Here is a 14,048-nt window from a genome sequence, read left to right as displayed (position 1 = left end):
GTATTAAAATGTTAGCATTATTATGAATGAAATTATTTGTGTTTTTTAGGGGTCAGATTCAGATGATGATGATAGCCATTCAAAGAAAAAAAGACAACGATCAGAGTCTCGTTCTGCTTCAGAACATTCTTCTAGTGCAGAGTCTGGTGAGCATTTCTGTTTATTTGATTAAATCATTTATACTGATATACTCAAATTCTGACACTTGTTTTCCTTTTATGCTGCTCAGAGAGAAGTTACAAAAAGTCAAAAAAGCATAAGAAGAAAAGTAAGAAGAGGAGACATAAATCTGTAAGCAAGCTTCTAATTTTTACATTTCACCTAGGCGTTTGCCCTTAACTTCCTCAGAGATCATACCACCTTTTTCTATCTAATTCTCTGCAGCCCAGGACAGTTCAGGTGGGCACATTGTTGTTGCTCTTAACCTTGATCTTCCATTAAAATCATTTGGTGAGCTTTGAAAAAATACACACACCAGTGTTAGGATCCCCATCCCGGTCTTTAAAATTAATCTTCTAGAAAAGAGACTCTTGTGCGTGCATGTGTCTCTGTGTATGTATGTATATTTGTGTGTTTATGTAGACTGAAGCTGTTGTTGAGAACCACAAGTTTAAATGTTAAAACAACCACTCCTCTACGCTTGTAGGTCTTAATCTTAGGTGTACATTAGGATCCACCTAAGGAGCTTTTTCAAAATGTGAAGGCGTGGGTATCACCACAAACCTGTTGAGTTACATTTTTTTTTATTTGAATTTGTGTATATCTAATGAAGAGCCATTCATTTAAGCACTGACGTTAAATTTTAAATAATTCCTACTCAGCAATTTCAAGAAAATTTTATTAATACAGCTGTCTGCCTTATGTGTTAAAGCTAACAGCAGTATCCTAGGTACATGTATAAACCAGTATTTTACTGAGTTGGTGAAAAATGTAATATGTCTCTGTATTTACATAATAGATATTACACATCTGATGTGGTAGTAAGTCTCATGAGTGGTATTTTATCCTGTTAGAATATTATCCTTCCCAAGGGAAGGCTGTCCCCCATGGATCTTGGGTAAATTTTACTTAATCCTTGAGGTTAACAATTCACATTCGCTCTAAGAACACATAATCTGTTATACGTAGATGTTCTTAAGTATTACTTATATAAGAATTACCTATATAAGAATGGTATCTTCATCAAAATGCTAACCTGTTATTTTCTATTCATTCAGGACTCTCCAGAATCCGATGCTGAGCGAGAGAAGGATAAAAAAGAAAAAGATCGGGAAAGTGAAAAAGACAGAACTAGACAAAGATCAGAATCAAAACACAAATCGCCTAAGAAAAAGACTGGAAAGGATTCTGTAAGTATTTAGAATTGTTTCCTACCTGTATTTTCAAAATGCAAAAATGGATTCTTTGGTTAAACCATGGTGGTGTTGAAAGAATAGACTTTTCCAAGTGTGCTACAATTGAAGAAAACAGTGAAAATTCAGTTAACTACATTTCACACAATGTGATAGGTTTTGGTCATGAATGATCCTAGATTTGATTCTCCTAAATTTGACATTTTAAAAATACAGCATTTCATAACTGTAGCCTTAACTCACTAAGAAAGGATATGGTCACTAAGAAGTGCCACTGGACATGTTTTACCTAATTCTCAAATTTTTTTTTAAGTGAGAGACTAAATCTGGGATTCTACAGATGTCCGCAGTTGTCACTGTCATTAAATCCTTTGTTTCAAAAAGTAGCAATTCAGTAACTTTTAGAAATACTGATTTGGGTTGGAGAAAGGGCAAAAAAATAGGAGAGGAGAATATAAGCCAAAGTTAATTATTTCAATAACAGATTACATAATTAGTCGTTTTCAAAAATATGTATATATGAATGACAGAGCCTAATAATGCAAATACTGTGGGTTTAGCAAGGGCAAATGCCTATGAATCATCACTGGAGAGCATAAACTATGTAGATAAAACCCTATTAGGGATCTCTGGATATTCTGATTCGTTGGTATAGGGTGGGTTTTTTTTAGAGCTGAAACAGGTGAGTCTGAGTCACATCGTAAATGAAGAGTGAATGCTTCCTTTGTACTTTTTAGCAGCTTATGGTGGGTTAAATGAAATCCCTGGAGTGAAAGAGGACGATATGTGAACTATCCACTTTTCAAAGGTTGTGTCTCCCATATAGTGCAGTATTATTTTTGTTTGTTCAGCCTAAATCTTGTCCTGTTCATAAGTCTTGTGTATTTGGCACAGGAATTCATCTGCTTAAAGCATACTACTTCTGTTTCTGTGATAATACTTCTGGAACCAGGGGGAAGCTACAAAATTAGCAAGGAATAGGCCGGGCGCGGTGGCTCATGCCTGTAATCCTAGCACTTTGGGAGGCCGAGGTGGGCAGATCACGAGGTCAGGAGTTGAGACCAGCCTGGCCAACATGGTGAAACCCTGTCTCTACTAAAAATACAAAAATTAGCTGGGCGTGGTGGCGGATGCTTGTAATCCCAGCTACTCGGGAGGCTGAGGCAGGAGAATTGCTTGAACTGTGAGGCAGAGGTTGCAGTGAGCTGAGATGAGCCTGAGTAACAAGAACAAGACTTGGTCTCCAAAAAAAAAAATTAGCAAGGAATATATTATCTAGGAAATGAATACCTGGCTTCCATTAAATGGAAATATTGTTTCATATTCACACAGTCTTTATACTCTGTGAAATGTGTTTCTTTGGAAGAGAATTTATATAGATACTGGATTCTTTTTTCACAGGCTCAGCCCTTAAACCTCTGAGTACTGATGTCAACTATAATTGTAATCAATGTCTTTTCAGGGTAATTGGGATACTTCTGGCAGTGAACTGAGTGAAGGGGAATTGGAAAAGCGCAGAAGAACCCTTTTGGAGCAACTGGATGATGATCAATAAATTATACCAAATATATGTTTACAGTATGATTTAAAGTCTGATTCAGACCAGGGACTCTATTTTAAGTTCAACTGAAGTAACACTGGGTTTTAATTATATCACAGGAAAAAAAAAAGTGCATTTAAGTATTGTTATCGTGGACTTTATAAAAGCAAAGGAAATTGAAAATAACTTTTGATTCTGTATCAAGAATCATATTTTCATACAGTCATAACTGTCTTTCTGTGACCCTTTCACAGGGCACTGTAGGATGGATTAAAGGTGGCAATTTACTGATAACTGCAGATGTCTCTACTTTGTTCTAAAATCTAAGTCATGAGGTGATTTGATTTACTTTATAGAAGCTGGATTTTGAAGATATAATGAAAAATTTTTTGATAATATAGTAGTACAAAAAAAGCACCAGCAACTGATAAAACTGCTTTTTTGTGCACTACCCAACTGGTTACAGCCAATGTGATCTTTTATGGTGAAACTCCTAAGAAATAGGTGGTTTTGCTGGAAACTTGGTAGACCCTTAATTATAGTGGTGCTAATGAGCACTACTGTAATATAAAGCCACCATTATTTTTTATCAAACATCTGAATACATTTTACAAAGGCTATTGTGAGGGCATTATTTTGAGCATCTATTTTGAGGTGATGTTTAAAAAAAACTTTAACATCAAATTGTAAATTAATTTAAATATATTGCCTTAAGGACCTACTAAAGAATGTGCCACCAGACTTTAAGTGATAGTTGCAATATCCTTGTCTAAAAAAAAAAAAAAACAGTTGACTTAAACATTTTCTTTAACAGTTGTCTTTTTTTTCTAAATTCAGTCTTTCTCTTGCTTTTTTTCCCCGCTATTGAGGAAGTATTTTGCCTTCCCTACTCACTGAGAAGTATTGACTTCGTGGTACACATTCTAAAGCATTTCTGATTTGAATATTTTTGTACATTTTTATCAATTATTAAACCTTCTCTTCTAGTGTGTACTAGTATTTATTTCTACTTAAACTGCTCAGCTCTAAAGAAATTGTATGATCATTTTAAAGGTACTAAATCCCTGAAATTTTGCTTCATCTTACCCACACAGCTAGTTTACTTTCCTTTTTTAATATTTAAGAATATTATAAATCAGTGCATTTGAGGTCCCTAGATTTGTTTTTACCTATGAATTTTTTACAGACTATTTTAGAGAGGCAGTGGTTTGAAGACAGAATACTCTACATGCTAACTTCTGAAGGTTGGTAATGTAATTTATACTATTTTCCTTCAGTGCAGGAGATTTTTTAAGTAAATAAGTAAATTTTAGCACCTATTCTTTGGTATTATCTGTGTTATTCTTTTAATGTGTACACTTGAAGAGATTCTATTTCAAGTTGGGATTTAGAAGAACAAAAAGTTTTTTTTCTTAACTATCCTAGTGAGTTTTGAAAGTGGACTTGACCAGAATGTGTCTTTCCCATTTTGCCCCCGTTTGAATTAAATATAATGTCTACTTTTTAAAGGCTGAAGGGGTGGGCGAGGGGATTGTTTCTCATTTTGTCTCCCAAGTCATTTTTCTGCTAAGAGATATGACCAGGCTTTGTAGGAAGACTCATCTTGGAGAAAATGTGAAGTAATCAAATTGCTTGCTTGAGATTAATCTCCTATTTGTATATTAGAGCCAAAACACATAACAACTTTGGCAACAGGGAATTGTCTAGACTCAATTTTCAGAGGTCCCATTGTAGTGAGTTAATACTGCTAATCATGTCAATCACTTGACATGGAAGTCAGTGGCAAATCTTTAAAGTATGCATTTGATATCGGCAAATATATACTAGTGATGTTTCACAAAAGAATTTTAGAATATGTAAAAAACATTGTTTTAATTACATCCATGAATGATTTCTAAAGTACAGCTTTAAAGTTTTGATTTTTCTATTTAAATAAAAAGCTATTGATGTGTTTTAGCATGTCCTCAAAATAGATTCCTGTATTTCTTACAGAGATAATCTTACTATAACCGCAAATCCCTACAACACAATATAAAGTTTCCCTGTAGTTCACCCATGAAAATTATTTGACTTAAAAACAACCATAGTAGTAAACAAATTGCAATTCAAAATGCAACATCCTTGCCATAAAAGATGTAATTTAAGTGACTGTGATCCTTTGTCTCCCTTTCAGGATCCCATCAAATGGGATTTAGTTGCCAGAAAGATACTTGACAGTCTGAAGGTACAGGTGATAAGATTTTGTTCTCTGTGAATATTTTTAAACTAATAGGTTAAGTTTTTAAATCTTCAGTTTGGTAAAAACTGAAACGTCTTGGAATATTGGTTCTATTAGAGTTAAATATGTTAAAACAGGAAAGTGTGTTTATTTTCAGATAAGGGGAATTTATACTTTTCATTAAAGCCTCAGATTCTTAGGAAAATGTTGAGGGTTTATCTTCCCTCAGTGTCATTAATACTAATGAAGTATTAGATCAAATTCACGTATACATTTAATATCATACTTACTCAATATCCAGAATTTAAATATTTTTTTCTCCCAGTTCATATTTCTTTGTGGGAAAATTGAATTTGTATGAAAACTTAGATAATTTAGCTAATCAAGTGTGAAGTATACACTCTTCCTAACTGAATTAAAACAATGTAATGCTTTTAAATAAAAGCAGTGGTCCCACCACATTTTTTTCAACATAGTAGCTGGCATTTTATTATCATTAGCCAGAGTAGCTTCAGCATATAAATTATTGATGTTTTCCAACTTTAAAAGTGCATTTTATGCCTCCCAGTAAATTTGATAATGATTTGTCACAGCTTTGTCATCTTTTGACTTTTGCTTAACTGGGCCTCATTTCGTACAACTATAATATGAAAAAGGATTGTCCTAAAGTAAGGGAATCAGTTAATGGTAGGATGAAGAAACTGTAAAAACTCCTAAAAAAAAAATCTGTGTGCGTTTTTCTGGAAAGTTTTCAGTTTCAAACTGTGTAATTCAGTTTTCATTCAATTATGTAATTTGATTATATGCTTTAAAAAACATTTGTCTAAATGTTCCCGGTTTTCTTCTGGTCTTACAGTCAGCTGAGTCCTGGCTATGCAGCCACTCATTTTTGCATCCAGAAGGGAGTAACCCCTTTATATGAAGATTGGATTTTTTTTTTTTTTTTAAGCTTAGATGCTATGTAAGGGAAAACTATTTGTAATCACAATAGTACCCAGGGAGGAGTGATGAATGCTTGCTTAAAAAAGGGATATTTAAGTATATTATGTAACTTAAATATACATTATAAAACTAAAAAACTTCAGCTTTTAAAACGGTTTCTAAACAAAATGAAGCAAAGTATATTAATTCCTTCTATCTTAAATCAGACTTTTTATTTTCCCTTGGGTATATATTTCTCTCAGTGTTAGGTAGATTTTAATTCAACCATTCTACATTCTCTACATAAAGTTACACTCATTTTACATGAAAGCAAAATAATGTCTTTACTTTCATGGAACTGTGTTCTAACAGGCTTATAATCTCATTCTGTGCTTTTGGTAATGGCGTATACCAGTCTGATGATTCTTACCATCTTTATTCTTACATTACTCTTCCAATTGTTTCGACTTAACTGGTGGTCATGTAAGTTCCTCGGTGGCAGGGATTTGTCTGGTTCACTTACTGTTATATATCCTTGTGGAATAGGACAGTGCCTGGCACATAATAGGCACTTTGGGAATGAATGTAAAATACTAGTTGAAATATGTATTCATCTGGCATCCATGGTACCCATCATCTGTATTAAAGGGCTTATAAAAGCATCATTGCAATAAACCATACTAACCCACCACTAAAGTCACGGTCATAATTGAAGTGCACCTAAAATAAGGTCCTGTGACTGTACCTTAGCTTTTACTTCAGACATGTCCAAAACTTGTGAGAACATACAATTTAAAGTTGAAAATAATCATTTTGGGCTATTTTTGAATAGGGCTGAAATATGGTGACATGTCAGGCGCTCAGTTTTTTGGCGCTGTCTTTCAGGTGAGGTGGAAAGTGAGAGATGATTTTGCTCTAATTACCCACACATTCTCCCTAACCCTCCATTTTAAGAAACTTAGGTATAATAGCTTCTCTGCTTTTTAAACTTGCCATATAAAGACTATCAAAACTGTTCTGTGATTCTCAGTAGGATCTAGTTCAAGGCCATCTCAGTGCTAGTGATTGGTAATTGTTAATTTGATGGTAATTACCCTACTTGTAAAGTTGACATTCATACTGGCTAATCCTCCCTGCCCCTAGTCATGGCCAATGAAAACATTGAGTGGCTGGCGAATTAGATCAGATTCAAACTAAGCCATTCCTTGATGCTATTCTTCACTACTGTTCCTTAGGGTATCTAAATGTGTTATTTATAAATATTTTTGGGGGCTCCTGCCTGCAAACTTCGGTAGGTGTTGGTCTTCCCCACCTCTACAACTGAGCCAAGGACTTGTTCTGAAAGGTGAGTAATAAGGGAACAAGGTTTCTATTTTCTGTGTTTGTAATTACCAGATTTTCACCTCTGTTTATATATTATTCTGATGTAAAAGAACCTCATAGTTATATAAAATTAGACCTTTTGTAAATAAATATAATTTATTAGAAAAAGTGGCATCTTTTACTAAATTGGATTTGTGTCAGTTTTTTCCTTTAAGCACCACTCAGGCAGCAAGCTCTATGCTGTGAGAGTTGCTAGAGGCCCACGTTATATTTTCTCAGTGTAATTCCTCTTTTTCTTGATAAAAAGACTTAAAAAAAAAAAAAACCCATCACTTCTTGCACGTACATGTTTGTTTCTTGGGCATAGATGGGCTATTAGTTTAAAAAGAAATGGAAAACATCCTTTTGACGAAATCTGATAAATTCATCTTTGGAGACATTTCTGATAAAAATTAGGAAATACATTAGGACTAAGAGGAGTTTTATCAAACATTAAAATAGGTATGTGTGGCTGGGTGCAACAGCTTGTGCCTGTAATCCCAACACTTGGGGAGGACGAGGCAGGCAGATCACTTGAGCTCAGAAGTTTGAAACCAGGCTGGGCAACATGGCAAAACCCTGTTTCTACAAAAATTAGCCAGGTGTGGTTGTGCGTGTCTATAGTCCCAGCTACTCGGGAGGCTGAAGTGCGAGGATGGCTTGAGCCCGAGAGGCAGAGGTTACCCTGAGCCAGGATTGCACCACTGCATTCCATCCTGGGTGATAGAGCCAGACCTTGTCTAACAAACAACAAAATGTGGATTATGGAGCTAGTATAAGTGTATCTGTTTTCCAATGTAAGATCACCTCATTCTACAGAGATGATTCCAGTATGTTGAACCAAAGCAGAGTCAGTGATGGATATCAAGCCCCATTCTATTGAGAGCAGATTTGAGTCAGGATGGTCACTGGGCATTGCAGTGAATTTTAGTGTTACATGATAGGGAGTGGGGAACGTGAGTATTTAATTCAAAGTCATTGGTAAATACCTTTTAAAAGATGAATGTTACTTTCTCTGCCTCATTTGAACTTACTGCTATAGTTGAGTTTGAAAACATTCTGAATTTGTGGAATATTAAAAGATTTTTCTTTTACCATTAGGCACCAGTCTGATAGTAAAACAAACAAGATCCTTACTGATTGCAGAACTTAATTTTTTGTCTTTCATAAAATAAAGCTTTTAACACATTTCATAACTGGTTTAGTGGAAGGTGCACTGAATTGGGAACAAAAGACCTAAGGCTTTATTATAGGCAATTATTAGATTGCACCCTGGGCAAGTCAGTTTCCCAATGTGCACAACAGAGTTAAATATCTCACAGGCTTCTTGTGAGGAATAAAGATTATTGCCTTTAATCTGTAAGCAGCTATGTGTGACAAATGCAAAGTACGCTGTGGTGGTTGTGACACTAATTATATAAATTATAATACTCCCTTAAATGACTATAATTTATATGTCTATAAATTTAAGCCACTTGAAAGGTATTCTAAAATTTAAAATTTTCCTTGTTTCCGTAAAAAGAACATGAAATGTTATGCATAAAGTTTTGATGACTGGGAGTTTTCTTACAACCGTCAGTCCATTTGTGCAATGGGGGCCAAACTGCTTGTGCACCTTGCCAACTGGTATGGTTGTTGGGTGCAGTGTTAACTATGCAGTTCATATATAGCCTATTATCTTTATTTGTACAACATCCTAATTGAAACATTTGGTGGGACTGCTGGGGGGTTGTGGCATTTCACCAAACAAAGGTGCTGTTTCCCCAGAAGCTGTATGTTTATAAATAATACAATTTTGGAGATGTAGTTTCATTTCCAAGATCCATTTTCTATGTTTTATATAGCAAGTGGTCAAGATTTCACATAGGGAGGAATCCTTCCTGAAGTTTACCAAGTGTATTTGGATTCTGAGTTCAAATAGCAAGATAGATATATGTGTTTCTAGAAGGTAAGTCTACATAATATTGCTAAAACCCCCTAAATTGTACCATTGAAAGATTATGACATATTACAGAATAGTAGTGTAAATAGTTTATTTGCTCATATGCCATGAAAAGACCAGAAAAGTAACATGAATTGCTTTTATAAAACATTCTAATATTGCTAAGAAGCAGGCCCATTAATAGACAAACAGAAAAGAACATGCCAACGTTGTCTATTTGTAGATGAATAAATAGGCAATTATTTTAACATATATGTCAGCATTGAACTTTGGAAAACAGCTGCTTTGTAGTGGAAGTCCAACTTGGTCAAATTGCTATTTTTAATCAAAGTGAATGTTCAGTCCACAGAAAGACAAAATCTTGGCATGTTCTTTTTAAAGTACACATTTATGGGAATGTGCCTGCAGGTGGCAGTTTAATCTTTCTGTAAATAGGTACACTAAAGTGAAATGTGGTAACTTGTTCCCTAAACTGTCCTTGTAGTTAAATATATATATTAAAAAAAACTATAAGTTAAAATAACATTCAGATTGTATAGCATAGGCTGATGCATTTTAAAACAATATTTACAATATTACCCAGAGGCTTAAGTGGGAATTAAAGAGAAGTGTAAAAACCATAAAAAACTGCACCAATTTTATAGCAAAATATCTGTACATTTAAAAAGATCATATAACTACACATCCAAGGAAAAGGGACCTTCACCAAGGGGTTCACATAAGCACAACATAAAATAGGAACTTCAGCGGTTAAATACTATACAATAAACTTTACAATTAATATATTGATGTACCAAGAAGATAAGCCAGAAGCAGAATGTATATTATGAAAAGTACAAATTTAGCTTCAGTCCAGTTTTTGACTTTGGAATGGATCAAGTGCCCTGCCAGAGAGGAAGGAAAAATAAGTGGCTTAGTGAGCCATTTAGTCCCATTACATATTATTTAAGCTTAATACCATGTTAGTACTTTTTAGCAACTTAAACTGCAATTCCCCATAAGTAGTCTGGGAAATGCATGAACAAGTTAGCCTTGATAGACGATGCCAAGTGTATCTTCTCCAATTTACAGAAAATAAGAAAAAATTGCGATTGTCAGAGGAGAATAAGGCCAGGTTCCTAATACTACTCTGCTAGCAGATGTAACCTTGAATGCTTATTAATAGAGCTAGTAAACTTCTTCCTTGCAAGGCACCAATTTCTGTTCTCAGAATTAATAATGGTCCTCAGAAATGCTAATACTGATTACTGAGATGTTAATTTTAGTGCTAATAAATACACTTGCATTATTTAAAAGCTGCCTCTAGCTGAAGAACACAGTACTACAAATAAGTCTTATACATTATATCCCCACATTCATACCGGTGAATGCTTCTCACAGAGCATGGTTCTCTAGCACAGAAATAGTGGAATGTGAAACTGGAAACAAAGGGTTGAGTGACCTTTGTGCCACTGCAATTGCATCCTGTTTGCACTTTGCCAGGGCCTGGTTATAGACACAAGGAGTCTCATCATGTGACTTTTTCCTTCTTCCAAGTTGCAAGTAAAATACAAAGTTGATGGATATGGCTAAAACAAAATTCCTTCAAAGACATCTCAGCAAAGGACCCACAGCAGATGCATTCATGTTATTTACAACATCAGGAAACCAGGTGGGCCATCATGGGACAATCACAATGGCAGGTAATGAGTTTAATAAGAAATTTACATTTTGGTTAAAAAAACAAACATACTGGTGTAAAAAGATACCTAATCAAATCAAATCCTATTGCTTTGATTAATCTGAACAGGTACTTCCATTTTTAGGCACTTGTTAACAAGGGTTGAAAGGAGAGCTCATTTTAAAATTATTTTGTGTTTGCTAAATCTGAGCCCTTAAGAATATTTTTTGTGTGTTCAAGGCTGCAGTTAAATGGTAGCACTTTCTTAAAGTTCATGTGGGCAGTTTCATTCACGCACACCCTGTATTCATGCAGGCCGGTCTCCGGTTCACATTGTGATTTCGGCACCATTAACAGAACGCAAGTTCTGATCATCAAAGCGCCGCCTGACGCTTCTCCTCACCGCATCGGCTCGTCTGTATGGTTGGTTTCTAAGATCTGTAAAGAGGAGAGTGCCAGTGAGAGAATAGCAACCTTTAATAGCATGTGTCTAAGCAAGACAAAGGCCAGCTGGCAGCCAATCAAAGCAGCTTGTGTAGAAAAGTCAGCTAATGGGCCCTTCAAACTCACCGAGCATTGAATCAAAGACATAAACATTTGCCTTCAATATTTATAATCAAACAAAATAGGGTGTAATACTGGTAGGATTCTAGGACTTTGAGAGAAAAATACAGATTATTTCTGTCACTGGCCAGAGTCTAGCTGAAGTCTTATTTTGAAATGTTTCTTAGAAGCAGCTGTAGCTTAATTTTTTTGTTTCTGGAAGCCTGAATGAATAAACAGTAATTGCAGTAAATTTTACACTGCAAAATTAATAAACCAGACTGTCCTGTCCCATCTTATCCTTGCAGTTGTAACAAGAACCTAAAGGCTTTCACTTTGCAAATAAGGGACTCAATTTTCATTCCATTAAGCTAGCTAAGTTTATTATTTTGTAAATTTTAAACAAAATAATGTTCAATTAACCATTAAATCTAAACCAACATAATAATCCATTCCCTGACATCCTTTTCGGCCACCTATTTTTTTTTTTTTTTTTGAAAGAAATGGGGTCTTGTTATGTGGTCTAGGCCAGACTTGAACCTAGTCTCAAGTGATTCTCCCACCTCAGCCTCCTGAGAAGCGGGGACTACAGAGCTCTACCACCCAATATTTTTTATGTTATGTCAGCAAGGAGAAGTTGTCTGGGCCCTCCTGCATAAGAAAATCCTTGTTAAATGAATGAATCAATCACCGCCTACCAGTCCAAATAGGCATTGCTCTGTCGGCATGAAGGGATGAGCAGAGGAATTTTATGCAAGGACTCAGTATGAAGGCAAGCTTTCTTGAGTAAGTCAGGTAACCTAGCCGGCAGGCTAGGGTATGCAGCCTCCCTTTGATGAAGTCAGGGCATAGTGCAAAAAGTAAAGCAGGCTTTATACTTTTCCTCTTGTTCTGTTTAATTAGTATTTACTTCCCTTTCATTAACTTAGTATTGTTGACTTCTGCTAGAATACATGGTATCTTTAGAAAGGGAAATACAAATAACAGAATTAAACCAAATTGAATCTTTTGTATCCCTTTATCTACTCAACAAGTTGAAAGTGGAGCTGATGGACCACATTTGACCCACAGAATGTTTGCTCCACTGTGCCCCCCCTCACATTTTAAAATACAGTTTCCTGATGTTTAAATTGGTAATTAACATAAAGACCTGGGTTTCTGTATTTTGAAAAATTGGAAGATCGGGCAAAACCGGGCCCCAATTCCTACACAGCAAAAAGAAGCTGGAGCTAAGATCTGTGCTCTTGGTTCAGCACAGTTCCTACCAGGCCTGTTACCTTCCTGGCTCCTTGACTCATGGGAATTTGTGTGACCCTGCCCTATTCTTTCCTGGGGGGTTGTGGGGGGAGGACAGTCTTTGTCACCCAGGCTGGAGTATAGTGGTGGATATCTACTCACTGCAGCATCCACTTCCTGAGCTCAAGCGATCTGCCCACCTCAGCCTCCCACGTAGCTGGGCTACAGGCATTTGCCAGCATGCCTGGCTAACTTTTGTATTTTTTTTTGTAGAGACGGGGGTTTCGCTTCATTGCCTAGGGTGATCTTGAACTCAAGCGATTTGCCTGCCTTGGCCTCCCAAAGTGCTGGGATTACAGATTACAGGTGTGAGCCACCGTGCCCAGCCTAGTCTACTCTTAAATTTAAGGAAAAAATAGTTTTACATACCCCAGTCCTCTCAAGCCTCTGCTTCCTATCCCACACTGGCAATGGAAGGCCAGAATTACACTTTTGCCTCATGTGCAGCTCTGTGGTTTTTCAACCGAGCAATTGTTCTAAAGATCTTAATCCTTCAAAGGCTTTAGTTCATATTCCCTGGCCAGGACCTGCTTTCAGTCGCTTCAGATCAAAATGGGTTTAACTGAGTAACTCAAAGACCAAGACAGGGGTAAAGGAAGGACAGCCCAGCACTCAAAGCAAATACAATCATCAGCAAATACCCTTGCCCAAGCCATCACACTTGAGAAGTTAAAAGCAGGCTGAGAAAGAGTCCAATAGAGAGACTCAATCCCTGCATCATTGGAATGTGAGGTACAAAAACTCCCTGGTCAGATTCTCACCAGTATTACCCTCAGCAATAGATTGAAACCATTGATCTGCATACAGAGAGAGGAGGAAGCTAAGTAAAAAGTGATGCTTGCCAGCTCTGTGTATCCTCCACCACCGGTGTGCTAGAAGAAATCCTTACCCTCGAGTGAACATTTGGAAATTTAGTGATATTATTCTTCTTTAAGGCTAAACAGAAAAAAAACAAAAACACAAAATGATGGTTAAGAAAAAATGGGATGAAAATGGAAAGCAACTCAACTTAGTGCTCAACATTCCCAGGCATGTTAGCCAACAGAGGAAGAGAATGGAAAGCCATTACTACAAGAAGTGTTAGATCAAATAAGGGAAGGACGAGTGCATCTTCCCACCCAGCTCTCTGACCACCCGGTTCCAAGCTGCTTTGAAGATTGGCTCCAGAAAGATATAGTCCAGCAGCAAAACTGATACAAACATCAGCCAAGCAG

At 36.1% G+C, this 14,048-nt stretch overlaps 2 protein-coding genes across 23 annotated transcripts in view; one reads left to right on the top strand and one right to left on the bottom strand.

The window, feature by feature from the left end:
• PRPF40A (pre-mRNA processing factor 40 homolog A) overlaps positions 1–7,522 on the top strand; it is a 67,809-nt gene extending 60,287 nt beyond the window's left edge. For 12 of the 13 annotated variants that reach the window (XM_031651257.1, XM_031651255.1, XM_009182251.4 and 9 more), the window contains 4 exons: positions 50–146; positions 230–291; positions 1,218–1,349; positions 2,815–7,522. In XM_031651257.1, coding sequence (XP_031507117.1) covers positions 50–146; positions 230–291; positions 1,218–1,349; positions 2,815–2,907 — 384 coding nt within the window. In that variant the 3' untranslated portion in view covers positions 2,908–7,522. The remainder of the gene's footprint in view (positions 1–49; positions 147–229; positions 292–1,217; positions 1,350–2,814) is intronic. The other variant, XM_031651256.1, reaches the window with a different exon arrangement.
• Positions 7,523–9,409: 1,887 nt separating this feature from the next.
• Positions 9,410–14,048, bottom strand: part of FMNL2 (formin like 2) — a 318,205-nt gene continuing 313,566 nt past the window's right edge. For 3 of the 10 annotated variants that reach the window (XM_009182240.2, XM_009182237.2, XM_003907480.4), the window contains one exon: positions 9,410–11,433. Coding sequence is in view for 7 of the 10 variants with exons in the window: in XM_009182237.2 (XP_009180501.2) it covers positions 11,324–11,433 (110 nt within the window). In the remaining 3 variants the exon portion in view is untranslated. Of the gene's footprint in view, positions 11,434–13,676; positions 13,771–14,048 lie in introns of those variants that run through there. The other 7 variants (XM_009182238.2, XM_009182243.3, XM_009182242.2 and 4 more) reach the window with 6 other exon arrangements.

Source organism: Papio anubis, chromosome 10 (genome assembly GCF_008728515.1).
Source record: "Papio anubis isolate 15944 chromosome 10, Panubis1.0, whole genome shotgun sequence".
NCBI lineage: Eukaryota > Metazoa > Chordata > Mammalia > Primates > Cercopithecidae > Papio > Papio anubis.
The sequence above is the reverse complement of the archived record's forward strand: the minus strand, read 5'-3'. Positions and strand labels throughout refer to the sequence as shown.